We start from the raw sequence: 13683 nt of genomic DNA on the forward strand, positions 1-13683 counted from the left end.
TCTATTTATTTAACTTATACTCTATTTATTCACTCTTTCAGGCATTTTGAGAGCAGCCTGAGCTCATACACAGGTGAGGACCCGCTGGAGCCGTGGGACAGGTGAGTTTATTTAAATATTCAGAATCAGCTCATTAATACACACACACACACACACACACACACACACAAAGTACATTGTTTAAAGTTAAACTGATGTTATATTTTAAAGCTGTAATCCTGGGTTGCGTTTCCTGTCCGACCCTTTCAGTGTAAAGTTCTCCAGGTAGTTGAGCTTTAATGAGCTGCGCTGTGTGTGCAGGTTCGTGGATTACCTGGAGCAGTCTCTACCTGCAGACGCTCGCAGTGGGATGTCCCTGGTGTTCGACAGACTCGTGAAGATATTTCTGAATGTCGAGCGATACGCCAATGACCTCAGATATGTGAACCACTGCATCAAATGTGTAAGTCTGAGTGTAATATCACATTAGAAAGCACCCAGAGTTTGTCATTCTGAAACCTCACGTGAGCGCTCTTCATTCTTACAGGCGAGTTATTACCCCGACCCCACGGCGCTGTACAGTTATGTCTTCAGTAAGGGCATCGGCACCAGGACGGCCGCGCTCTATGTGGCCTGGGCACAGACGTTTGAGCAGAGGGGAATGAATGAACAGGCTGATGCTGTTTACCAGAAAGCAATGGAGAACCAAGCCCAGCCGGCCGACACTGTTCTCAGTGAATACAGGTAAAGAAGTATAAAGTGTACATACAGCAGAGACCTGAAGGGGTTAGCAGGTTTCATCAGTCTATGGAGGTTCTGGAGAGCCAGGAGAAAGTGTCCACGAGTTAATCGATCACCGAGAGAGAGATACTGAAGCAACGGGGCAAAACATATTGTTAGAGAGAAGTGTAAAATATTTTTCATTAATTATGAAACACAGTCTGTATATGCCCCCCCGAGAGGTCCAGAAGAATTCAATCCCTGGTGTCGGTGGTACTGTACTGTATACCGTCACGTTTTCACAACTCTGGCATCAACTTGGTACCAAAGTATTAGTTCTCATTACATCCCCTCTCTGTAATATCTGTAACACACCCGTATGCAGCGTTTCCACCACTGTACCATTCAGTATATCGCGATGTCTCTTACAATGTCTAACACAGTGTCACCATAATGAACAACAATAACTGTAATGTGCTAAAATAATCTGATCTGCAGGCAGTTTCAAACAAGAACCAGAGTCCAGGCCCCAGTATCAGGTAAGAGTTTATTTACTTGTAAAAATGAAAAGTCTTCTGTATATTGTGTGAGCTAATAACTGTTTATTTTAATTTCTTTATAAAGCAGGAGTTCTGAACCCTTTGCAAAACTCCAATTTAACCAATCAGATGCCAACACACAGTGAGCCTGTGGCTCCAAACAAGGTGTGTGTCTTTGAATGTCCATAATGAGCATTTAATAACCCCAACGGCTGCTTTCAAACAATAATCTTCATCCTCTGTTTCAGGCCTCTGTGGACTGTCTGCAGAAACCAGCAGCTCGTAGAACCGTCGTAACGTGAGTTACTGTTGGGTCTTTGCTGAGATCAGCAGTTGTGTCCAATATGTGGTATTATAATGAATGTGTGTCTCCCTCATCCTCCAGAGTCTCTCGCTCAGAGACGTCGGGGATGCTCTCCTCCAGTCAAGGCCCCAGCGTTCCCACCGTGTCCGCCTACAATAAGGACGAGCTGGTTTGTGAGGGGTCTGAATTCTGCTTCGAGGAGGTCCGAGCGGCCAAATACTTCCATAAGCTCCTGGAGGAGCAGGAGGAAGAGCAGGAGGAAGAGCAGGAGGAGGAGCAGGAGAAGGATCAGGAGAAGGAGCAGAGAGAAATCAGTAAGAACCAAATCTGCTCTGAGATAGTGAAGAGTTAAAAACAGCAGAGAGTTATTAACTTTGTTTTAACGTCTGTTTGAAGAGGAGAAGATGCTGAAGGAGCAGGAGGAGGACATCCTGAGGTTTAAACTTATGCTGGAGTCTCTAAACCAGGATCTGGAGGCCTGTGGAGGTCTAAGCAGCCAGCCTTCATCACAGAGGGTGAGACTGCAGATTCAGTGATGCATTCAGTGCCACGGTACACTGCCGCTGCCGCTCTGTCTGTATGCAGACGATGTTAAACCTGTTCTCTTTGTTGCAGCTGCCTGTAGCAGAAACAGCCACCAGCCTGAACCCCAATCCTACCCAGCAGTCCTTTGGGTGCCCTCGACCCTCCAACCGTCTGAGCAACAGACGCTCTCTCGGCTTGAGGTTGCACACCGAGCCGACCTTCATCCACGAGGCCGCTGCCGCCCCCGAACCTCCTCAGTGGCAGAGTGACACCCAGAGCTCAGAGGGAACCCCTCGTCCCTCGGCCCTGGCTGACAGGAGCGTCCACTTACCAGCACCTGCACCCACATCCATGTCTGTCGCCCAGACCCTGACGGACCAGCCTCGGTCGGTTCAGCCTCAGTTGGTTCAGCAGGCTGTGAGCTTCGAGCAGATGAACGTGTCGCTCCACAGACCCGCCTGCGTCCCCGCTGCTGACGCTGATGTTCTCTGTTGGGACGATCGAGTTCAACCCAGCAGCTCGGGGAACTGTCGACCCTCGGAGCACAACGCCTCCACACATCAGTGAGTAGATCTGTAGCAGAAAGAGGAGACCAGAGTTTATTCAGACTATTCTCCATTGTTCTAGAGCAGAGGGATGAATGCAGGGAGAGATATGATGATGTATAATATTCTTCTAACCTGCGGTCTCTTCCGTCTCGCCCTCAGGAATGTCTTCTACCCGCCAGAGCCCGAGGAGAAGCTCAACAGTAAGTAGTAGTAGTAGTAGTAGTAAAGCAGCTGTTGGTCCTCTGATCGCAGCTCCCTGTGAGCGTTCTCAAACCTCCTCTGTGTGTCTGTGTCAGTGTCACAGGGCGGCACAGGTAACCTGTCTCACATCACTCCTAACACCTCACTGGGCTACGTTCAGGCCACACCATCCAGGGTGCTGCCGTCACCCACTGTCAACACACGAGAGGCGCTGGGTGAGCACAACAGCCTCTCTGCTTTCACTCTTTCTGCTGTGGGGTTATTCCCGGTCTTCCTGCTCACTGCTGCTGTCAGCTCTGTCGTACTCCAGGTGGAGGTGAAGCACCAACTTCTGTTGCACTTTTAATGTCGTCTCACAGTGAATAACATCTGGTTTCGTGTCATCCAGATGTGATAATGGACATGTTCCAGGCCCCGACCCTCCTCGAGGACCCGTTCAACAACACGTCAGTGCTCCACGCTGCAGAGAGGGAGGTCGACGCCGGCTGCCCGAGAAACGGTAAATATTCTGTAAACAGGCGGAGAAAGGTTTGTAAGAGGAACCTCGGTACCTATTGGCCATCTAGATTTTCCCATCAATACATCATCCTGCCTGTTGTCAGTGCTGTTTAATTTGTCCAATCAGTGCAGTGGAAATTAAAGCATGTTTTGAAGCTAAAGTATGAGAAAAACTGAAGATTAAAAAACAATCTGTAAGGAAAAAATACTGGTGATTCATTATCTTCAGTCTTATCTAAATAGTTTCCCTCACTGTATTTAAGCCGTTCAGGTGAAAAAGGTTTTTTTTAAAGTCAGTGTTTGTTGTTGTAATACTCGTTTTGGCCACAAGAGGCTCAATAGGACTAAAAGCATTCATGTTTTCTTCCAGGTGAGTTTTAATTTGAAGCCAAAAGGAAGACAGAAACAATATGTGTGATTATATTAAATTAAAACTCAAACACAAAAATGAAAGAACCTGAAAATATTATTCTGGTAAAACCTTCCAGAATAATAATTTAGAGCAGAGTTAGAAAATGGATCATCCCAGTTTGTTCTGTAGTTGTGAGGTTATTGTGATATTTTCTGTTGATACAAATAGAAAAACTAATTATTAATTCTTTTTTAATTGAACTGAATTTATTGTGGATGAAAGATTGATAAATGATCTTATTTCCACTTTAACTTTACCTGCAGCTTTCTGCCAGTTAACTAAATTCTTCTTACATTTATTTATTGAATTTCTATTTTGAAGGCGGCGCCTCCTCTTTCACCCAGCCCCCGCCCACAGCGGCGTTCACTGTCTTCCAGGATGACACCGACAAAGAAAACGGGAGGTAAATAACACAATAAAACATCTTCAGCATATCCTGTTAAACTAAATATTTCCTCAATCTGACGAAAGCAGACACATTTGATATTATTACCTATTATATTCTGTGATGAACAATTAGAAGTAAATAATGTTTCTGTTACTTTCTCCCTGCTCAGTGTTGCTGCTCCTGCGGTCGAGAAGTCCAAACCGATCAGAGCTCTGGCTGAGATCCCAGTGTCCAACAAACCCAACGTGAGTATGAAGGAAACCCGATATCACTGCCAGACTCTACCGGTCCTTTACACACAGTGGAGAGAGGGAGCGTCGGTGGCAATCCTGTCTTTGAACCAGTTATTGAAAGCTAAAATAATCATAGTGAGAACTTTATAGTAGCAAATATGTTATTTAAATTACCTAATGTAATTATATTAAACCTTTACACCATGCTTGGTATAAAAACCTTAAATAATGTAGAAACATCAATCACTATTAGCCTACATTTTATTTATATTATGGACGTAGTTTCGAACTCTTGGTTCAACCCTACAGTACCTGAAGGCAGCACAGAGACTACAAACAGAAATACTTTGCTCTTTTTCTAACTGCTGTCTGTGTTCTGTGATCAGGACACTCCTCAGGATCTGATGCCTGACGAGAGCACCATGTGGGGAGCTCGCTACAACAGCCTCAACTCGCTGGCTGCTTGTCCCAACAGTACCACAGACTTCGCCATGTTGGCTCAGTTCGTCTCCACTCCGTTCACACACAAAACCCCCTCCAACAGCAACTTCTTCCAGGACCAAGGTACAGCACCCGGACCACACACACACACACACACACACACATCGTATCTCTTTATTCTCTTCATGTTTCTGACACAAAGTTCAGCTGAAGCTATTCTAATTTATAACTTCTCTCTCTTTCTTCTCTCCAGAGAACAACTGTGACACTGGTGATGAAGCTTTTATCAGACGACAGCCGAAAAAGCTCAGGTAACCACTCCGTCCCTGCTCCATTCTCAGAGTGTCAGCGGCCTTTAGAAATATTCAAATCAGCTGTAAATGAAGCAAGTTAATAACAGTGAAAACACATTACACATTACAACTGTCTGTGTGTGTCTCAGCCCCATCATGGAGCAGAGTCCGTCCAACGACAAGCTCTCTGAGACGGCCGTCAGTCAGCTGGTCCCCTCCTCTGAGAGACACGGCACCATCGTCAGCGAGGGGCTCGGCCCAGCCCAGCTCGGCCTCACCTCCTCCTCCATCACCATGGTGCAGCCCCCTCCTCCAGGTGTGCTCTCCTTCAGAGACCAGACCATCTGTCCCGCCGACTCCTCCGTCTCCAGGACCGCAGGGCCCGGCTGGGAAGTGTACGCGAGCCCCGAGCAGGTCTCTCTGATCTCGCAGCAGCCCCAGAGTTCAGTCAGACCCAGAAACGAACCTTTTTCGATCATGGAGGATTTGGACAAACCCACCAGCCCACAAAGAGACCAGAAAGTGTTTGACGTCCCCATGAGCCCGGAGGGTGCTATCAAACCCGAGTGGCTGGCCATCAGAAGCCCCGAGCTCACAGTTGAGCCGGACCTGGACGCCTTCCTGAGTCCCCGTCGGGTCAAGAAAGCAGACTTGAACAAGAGCCGGGATGTCCCCATGAGTCCCGGACAGCTGCAGCTCTGTGCCGACGTGCCCATGAGCCCGGCGCCGCAGTTCAGCGCCGCGGACGAACCCATGATGAGTCCGGACAGAGGGCCGAGGCTGAGCACCGACGTGTCCATGAGCACGACGCCGGCCAGGACCGCCACGTCCCCGCTGGTGTCGGACCCCTGGGACGACGCACTGATGTCTGACCTGCTGTCCAGACTCACCCCGCCTCTCACCTCTCACCCCCGCTGCACCACCTGGAGGTGCAACGTGCCCAACATCGCCCCAAAGACCACCCTCAGCATGGGTAAACAGAGCGGCTCGTGTTTCTGATGAACTCTGAGCTGAAGTGATGAGTTGAATTTAAAATGTTTTCTGTCTGACAGGAAACGCGTCCCTGCGAGTCGACTGTGTCCTGGGAGAAGGTGCGTTTGCTAAAGTCTACCAGGCGACCGACCCTGTGACCTCAGAGAGGATGGTGTTAAAGGTAAGCTGGCGGTGACCTCAGAAGCTTCAGGTATTTGTGCTGAACCCGACTGTGTTCACAGTGGACGGACTCTTTGTCTCCTGGTTGTCCCTGCAGGTTCAGAAGCCAGCCTATCCCTGGGAGTTCTACATCAACACTCAGCTGGACGCCCGGCTGCGGCCCGACGTCCGTCACCTGTACAGCTGCGTCCACTCGGCTCACCTCTTCCACAACGGAAGCGTGCTGCTCGCTGAGCTTCACAACTACGGCACGCTGCTGGTACGATCACCTAACATCCCATCATCTGAATTTTAGGCCTTAAAACATCTTAAATATCATTCTGATGGATTAATGAAGCTACTTTTTTTAATGTTTCAGTCTTTTAAATGTGTTTTTAAGGAAACGTGTATTGATCGTTCTGTGTGGAGCCAATACAGGATTTCCTTCATATCATTTTATTGCCAGTATGGACGTAAAATACTGCATTCAGAAAGGTCTTATAAAGTCTTAAATGTAACCTGTGGAATGAAATGAACACAAACTCTTATTTTATGGATCTCTTATGGGTCGTATCCTGACACTGTGGCTCCACTTTCAGAACGCAGTGAACATCTATAAAACCCTGAGCGACAAGGTGATGCCTCAGCCTCTCGTCATGTACTTCACCGTCTGCATGCTGAACATGGTGGAGCAGCTGCACCGCATCCACGTCGTCCACGCCGACATCAAACCCGACAACTTCCTGCTGGGGGAGAGGTAGCGAGCAGTAATCCAGATCAGTGGGAGGATTCCTCGTTTGTTTTCACAGTATGTAACAGCCGGTTGTTTCTGTCTCAGGTTCTTGGAGAACAGGTGTTTCGATCCGGAGAACGTGGACCACGGCCTCGTCCTCATCGACCTCGGACAGAGCATCGACATGGAGCTTTACCCAGAAGGCACTGCTTTCACCGGCAAGTGTCTGACGTCGGGCTTCCAGTGTACGGAGATGATCAGCGGGAAACCCTGGAACTATCAGGTGAGGACGGACGGAGTTAGTTAAGTTTTATATTAATACAGCAGAACAGAGATAGTGGTACATTGTGATTCACAGGCAGCAAAACTGAAATTAGTTAGCAAATTCAGACATTTTGAATTAGTTTCTCACTGTGTGTGTGTGTGTGTGTGTTCAGACGGATTACTTCGGGATAGCAGGGACCGTCTACTGCATGCTGTTTGGGACGTACATGCAAGTCACAAACGAAGACGGCGTGTGGAAGACGAACGGCGTATTTAGAAGGTAATTTAGGGTTGATTTTGTTTCCTTTATGGCTCATTTACATTTTCATTTATTGAATTTGTTTCCTACAAAATGATTTTGATAACGTTTTACAAAAGTTTGATAAAGAATATATAAACAATACAACCTGTCTGTTGTTGTCTCCTGAAACAATCCAATCACAATAAAACAGAAGTAACTGAATTACAGGATGTGTGAGTAATTTGAATCCAGCTCAGAACTGGCGGACTCTGCCACAGTTAAAAGGTTTTTAAACCATAAATGGTTTCAAAGATTTTAAAGTTTTGAGGTGATTTAATAAAGGATTATAACTTCAGTCATGTTGTCATTCAGCTTTACGTAATAAGCCGTTCTGTGTGTCTGGTCCACAGGAACCCCCACAGCGACCTGTGGCAGGAGTTCTTCCACACTCTGCTCAACGTGCCGGACTGCGTCTCCCTGCCGAGCCTCCAGAGCCTCCGCTGCAAACTGACCTCCGTCCTGCAGCAGAGCTACAGCAGCAAACTGCCCACGCTCAAGAACCGGCTGGTGGTTCTGCTGCTGGAGAACCGCAAGCAGGCCCGCAGCTACCACTGAGCACACTGAACTCCTCTTTCTCTTATTCTTCTTTTTTTTTATGAAACATACGATAAAGTGAGCGACCTGCGCACACTTACTACAACGTCACACTGTTTGAATACAGGTTGCACTTTCAAAGCAAACACGACTGGCATTGGAAACGTGGATGATACAAATTAACCTAGATAATTTAAAGTTGTAACATTTCCACATTAAAATGTGTAAAAACACGTACAGACTTCTGGATTTTGTTGGTTTGTGTACGTTAACCCAAATGTTCACACAGCTGCGACTGGAGACACTTTAAACTACTTTCAAAGGAGCCGTTGTTGGATTTAGTGACATCTTGTGGTGAAGTTGCAACAAACTTAAAATGCTAAAAAGATTCAGTTTGTTTTACTCTAGAAATATAGAGCAGAGTGCTGTTTTAGCCTGTTATTGTTTTCATTTTTATTATTTTCATGTTATTTCTATTCGCCTATATCAGTGTACAGACTAAAACATGAATTAGAGTTGTCTTTAACGGGGGAGTGAGCTCTAGAGACCAGCAGGCTGTAAACAGGTTTATTTGTGCAGGTTAATACGGAGGCAGACTCACTGCTGGAGCCTCTGGTGGTCGGGAGAGGAACTGCAGCCACAGTGGTTACTGATTCAATGGGAAAACAAACATGTTTACCACCACTAATGTGTGCAGTATGTACTGTGGGACCGGTGTGAGGGTAATTAGTGGGCCTGAATCTGGTCCTGAACCAGGTGTGTTAATGTGAGTCTGAAGCCTCAGTTCTCACTCGGTCTGGTACCTGTTCAGACCTGTTTACTGCCCTTTCCTCCCTGTAGAGCCTCCATCCCCCCAAACCAGCTGCTTATATAATTCTGTGCAGCTCACTGGAGTCTTACAGGGCAATAAAACCGCTGCCTGCCAGACTCTGAACTTTTAGTGCTTTTAGTTCTGACTTTGTGTGAATTCCCAGCAGTTTGAAGTTGCAGAGATCAGAGCGTCTGTGCTCGGTGGAGCAGGTGGAATGTGGATGTTGATTGAAGATTGGACTGTTTGTGCTCTGTGGCATTTCTCTGTGGGCGTTGCATTTACAATAGGTGAGTCAGGCCCTGAAGGCAGCAGGAGTTTGTGTTGAGGGGAGTGGTCACAGGACTCCTGCTGCCTTTAGGGTCTGTCAGAAACCGGTAAACTGGGACTTTAGGAGCAGAGAGGAGGCGTCAAACAACATCAAAATACAATATTACAAGAAAGTGTTAAATAGTTTCCTCCCAACGACACTGAGTCGTTTTGCTGCCGTTAATAAAAAAAATTCTCCTTTCTTGACACTTTTTACACATTATTATTATTATTACATTAATGATGTTTTGTGAGTTTTTTTGTTATTTAAACCTAATTTATGTTAACGTTTCCTGTTATAATGATGTTCCAATTTAACTTTCTCATCAGTTAATAATGAAGCTTTCAAATAGAAACACATAATGGAGTCAACCCACGTGAGGCTTTATAAGTAATGTGTAATGTCTCCATGTTCCCTAAAACGAAAACCTTCCTGTGATGGATGCTCGTTCTTTATTTCTGCACTCAAAAGCATCAGCAAGCATGATCACATCAGAGAGTACAGTCTTACGAGCAGCACTTGAACGCAGCAGGGGGAAGGAGCGTCTGGAGGAGCCGGTCTGAGTGAGTCTTCAGTCTGATCTGATCTGGGAGCCATGGCGGACACAGGAGGACTGTCGGACGAGGCTGTGACTGCTGCCTGTAAGGAAGGAGATCCCATCACCAAGGTGACGTCTGCGTTTTAACTTCATGTGTTTGATTCTTTGATTCTGTGTCACATTGTGTGAGGTTGTAATGCAGTCGGACCTGTTGGCTGTGGTTCCTCTGGGAGACCTGCAGGAACCTGTAGGAACCTGTAGGAACCTGTAGGCCACACGGAGCTCAGGCTCTGAGGAGCTTTAAAGGATCTAAAGTCAGAAACAGGATACAAATGTACATTAAACATTGTGTTCTTCCAGTGTTATCTGGCTGTGTAGATGGTTTCAGGTTTATGTGCCAGGATCCCTTGACCTCTGACCTCAAGATATCTGAATGAACATGGGTTCCCTGCAGGAAGAGCGCTGGGCTTTAAAGCCAGTTTGACATAGTGTCCTAACTGTAAAACAGAGGATTGTTTCAGTATCAACATCCTGTGAAATGAATCAGAATCAGTCTGAGCGATTCCCTGCCTCTGAAGAACGGGTGTCGTCACATCCTGATTGGCTGAGAGGGGAATCACCAAGCTGCTGTCAATCACTGTTGAGGAGTCGTTGCCCACAGACTCTGCTCAACCAGAGGAAAAAGAACATACAGTACAGATACAGTTAAAGGAACAAAGGAAGGAACTATACTTTACTTCTGAGTGCAGCAGAAGTACAAAGTGTCAGAAAATGGAAATACTCAAAGTACCAGTACCTCAAAATTGTATAGTTGAGTAAATGTACTAAGATCTGCTCCATCTGTGTGTAATTTCATGTGTGAAGCGTTTAAAGAGGTGTTTCTTTCTTCCTCTGCACTCACATTTTTCACTATATTAAAGTTTTAAAGTATTTAAAAATACTGTTATAGTTCATATTTACTTTACTGTCACACATTCTGGATGTATGAATGCCACACCCACCGCTGCTCGTTAGGTTGACCAGTTCCTATGGAGATGGTTAACATTCAGTCAGTAAAGTGAAATCGACGGTGGCTGAGAGGAATCAACAAACTGCTGAAGCCTCAAAATCAATGCAGAAAACACGTCACAGAGTCCGTTACCGTGGATTTGTGACTTTTGATACCTCTCGGCCAAGATGCAGTCAGTTAAGTTAGGGTTGTAAGTTAGGGTTGGACGTTTAAGGGGACGTAAACATAGAATAAACACATTGTTGAGACCTTTAATGATCTAACTGACTGTATGTTCCACAACACCAAAACTCTGAGCTGAAAGAGGCTAAAAGAGGCTAAAAGCTCCTTACAGAGCCTCAGAATATGTGCGAGTTTATATAAAAATGTTGATCGGTGCAGCTTTAAAGTTTCATTTCTCTGCAGGACTACATGATGCAGCAGACGATGCTGAGGGTCAAAGATCCAGCGAGATCTCTGGACTTCTACACTCGGATCCTCGGCATGACGTGAGTCCTCAAACCGCTCCTGATCCGGACTTCATTCCTCTCCGACCCAGACATTAACCGCCTGTGGCTTCTTCCATCAGCTTGCTGCAGAAAATCGACTTCCCCTCGATGCGGTTCACACTATACTTCCTGGGCTACGAGGAGAAGTCGGACATCCCGGCCGACATCAAAGACAGGACAGCGTGGACGTTCTCTCGCCGCGCCACCATAGAGCTCACGCAGTACGTATGACGACCACGAGGATCACCTACACTGAACAGTTTCTGACCTTATTCCGAAAGAGACAACGGGCCTCATGCAAGAACCTCGTAGGACCGATTCCAGCCTTCCACTGGGACCATCACAACTGATCTCCACCTACATCTACTTACAAATACACACAATGAGTCTTTTAATTAATATTGTTCCTCTGTCTGTCTGTCTGTCTGTGTCTGTCTGTCTGTCTGTCTGTCTCTCAGTAACTGGGGTTCAGAGTTAGATGAAAGTCTGTCGTACCATAACGGGAACAACGAACCGCGAGGATTTGGTGAGAAGATTTATGTAGATTTCACTGCTTGTAAACAAGTTAAAGTATCTATGGAGTGATTATTTTATCCTTTTATTATCTTTATTATGTTAAATATACTATAATATTGATTTATTACATTGTTATAATTCTCTATAATGAATAAAAGGTTCGATCCGTCTCTCTCTGGGTACAGGTCACATCGGTATTGCTGTTCCTGATGTTCACGCCGCCTGCAAAATATTTGAAGAGCAAAAAGTGACTTTTGTCAAGAAACCTGACTCAGGTGAGACGACTTCCAGTTCCTCACTGCATTAAATCATTAAACAGTAAATCTTCTCTACTGTTCTCACATTCATTAACCAATAAATATTTTACATGAAAAATGACTTATTATTAACTATCAAAGTTTCCAATTTTCTGATTAATCAACTAATAATTTCAGCTGTTCCTATATAAACTGTAATGCATAACAAAGTGTAAACTGTGAAAAATCATAATCAGCCAAGTCTAGATTTTAAAAAACAAATGTTTAAATAATTATGATTATATTTTAATAAATGTGTCAGCTGTTGTTGGTTGTTTCCACCAGGAGGTGGCGCTCTGGTTCAGCAGGTTGTGTGTTAGAACTGATGATGGCTCCGTTTACTTTATTAATCACAATTTAATGTTTTATTTACAACATATGGAAGCTTATTAATACCGAATCAATAAATAATAAAAAGTTAAGGATTTTTTTAAAAAGTCAAAACATTTAGATTTTTGGAATCCAAAGAATAAAGTTATACTAACTGCCACCATGTCAACTCACAGGTAAAATGAAGGATCTCGCCTTCATTCAGGATCCCGACGGCTACTGGATCGAGATTTTAAGTCCCAATAAAATGGTGTCCTTAATGTCGCAGTGAAGCAGGAAACAAACCTCTGATTCTCACATTAACTCTGGTTTACATTTTCTTTTACTTTCTGCTGTTTGTCTCCTTTTCTAAAAAAATCAAATAAAAAACAGAAGGTGGTCGCAGTGTCTTTCTTTTCAGTTTTCAGTCTGTAATTAAAAAAAAAACTTTATTCCGTATAAATAAAGGTTTTTTCCCGGAGATATCACAGTAGTTCTACTGTTGCAGAAACATTTATTTAGTTTACGGTCTTTTACTGTCAAACAGTCAATTACATTTTTATTTTGCAGTAACTCAAACCTTAGACTTGCATTGTGGGTAATGTAGGCCCCAGGTTTTAACAAGAAAGAAGAATGTGTGGAATAAAAACAACCATATATGTGTTTGTGTTGAGTCTGACGGTGTTACAGGAGCGTGATGAGTTCTGTCCTGAACATGAAACATTATCTGTTAATACTTTGTGTGCCGGTGTTTTAACAGCAGCTGTTGTTACTCCAGTGTCTCCTCACATGTCCTCCTCTTGTTATCCTCCTCTGTCTGCCTCTCTCTGTGCCTCTGTATGGAAAGCTCTGACCGGCTCATGTCACCCAATTTGCCGCCGGTCACTTCAAAGCGGCGTCCCGGCGTGAGAACCGTGTCGGCTGACCGGGGCGGATTTACGGCCCCGGGGAGCCGTTCCCAGGCCTGTCAGCCTTTAATCCTCCATTCAGCTGGAAATGACGCCGTTTTCTTCTCTGGGAGGATTTAACGAACGCAGCAGTGATTCCAGTAAATCAACTGCAAGATGAAGGCAAAGGAGGAGAGAGTGTGTGTGTGTGTGTGTGTGTTCAGTGTCACCACAAGGTCCATGTAGAGGTTCTATAAGTTCTTATTACTCATTATAAATTGTTATAAATTGTTGAAATGGATCCCAGTGGAAATGTTAAGTAACACAAACTCAATTTAAAAAGTTAAACATTCTCAGTTTAACAGCTTTTACTATAAACTTTAAGTGACACTAACAGAAACATTCCTGATTAAGTACTTTTTGATTATGTTCACAGGACAAATAAAGATTACATAATTAACTTAATTAAATTAAAATG

General features: G+C 44.9%; 2 protein-coding genes across 4 annotated transcripts; both read left to right on the plus strand.

Annotated features, from left to right (window-relative positions):
* Positions 1 to 41: 41 nt before the first annotated feature.
* bub1 (BUB1 mitotic checkpoint serine/threonine kinase) lies at positions 42 to 8320 on the plus strand (the record flags this gene model as incomplete). Of its 3 annotated transcripts, none has more annotated exon segments than XM_035678596.1 (23): positions 42 to 101; positions 301 to 442; positions 527 to 723; positions 1198 to 1238; positions 1324 to 1403; positions 1487 to 1536; positions 1624 to 1856; positions 1939 to 2057; positions 2158 to 2630; positions 2775 to 2815; positions 2912 to 3031; positions 3205 to 3315; positions 4048 to 4129; positions 4284 to 4359; positions 4734 to 4911; positions 5042 to 5099; positions 5231 to 6054; positions 6134 to 6234; positions 6331 to 6492; positions 6812 to 6969; positions 7051 to 7228; positions 7383 to 7489; positions 7861 to 8319. In XM_035678596.1, coding segments are annotated over 23 exon segments (3796 nt in total), but the record flags the coding sequence as incomplete, so codon positions are not given.
* Positions 8321 to 9671: 1351 nt separating this feature from the next.
* Positions 9672 to 12710, plus strand: LOC118340565 (lactoylglutathione lyase-like). Its single transcript, XM_035678619.1, has 6 exons — positions 9672 to 9829; positions 11115 to 11197; positions 11278 to 11418; positions 11656 to 11723; positions 11899 to 11988; positions 12516 to 12710. Exons 1-6 carry the CDS (start codon positions 9758 to 9760, stop codon positions 12608 to 12610), a joined length of 549 nt encoding a protein of 182 aa, XP_035534512.1. The 5' UTR covers positions 9672 to 9757; the 3' UTR covers positions 12611 to 12710.
* The last annotated feature ends 973 nt before the right edge of the window (positions 12711 to 13683 follow it).

This window comes from Morone saxatilis, unplaced genomic scaffold (assembly GCF_004916995.1).
Source record: "Morone saxatilis isolate NCDOM2014 unplaced genomic scaffold, NCSU_SB_2.0 Contig7, whole genome shotgun sequence".
NCBI classification, from domain to species: domain Eukaryota; kingdom Metazoa; phylum Chordata; class Actinopteri; family Moronidae; genus Morone; species Morone saxatilis.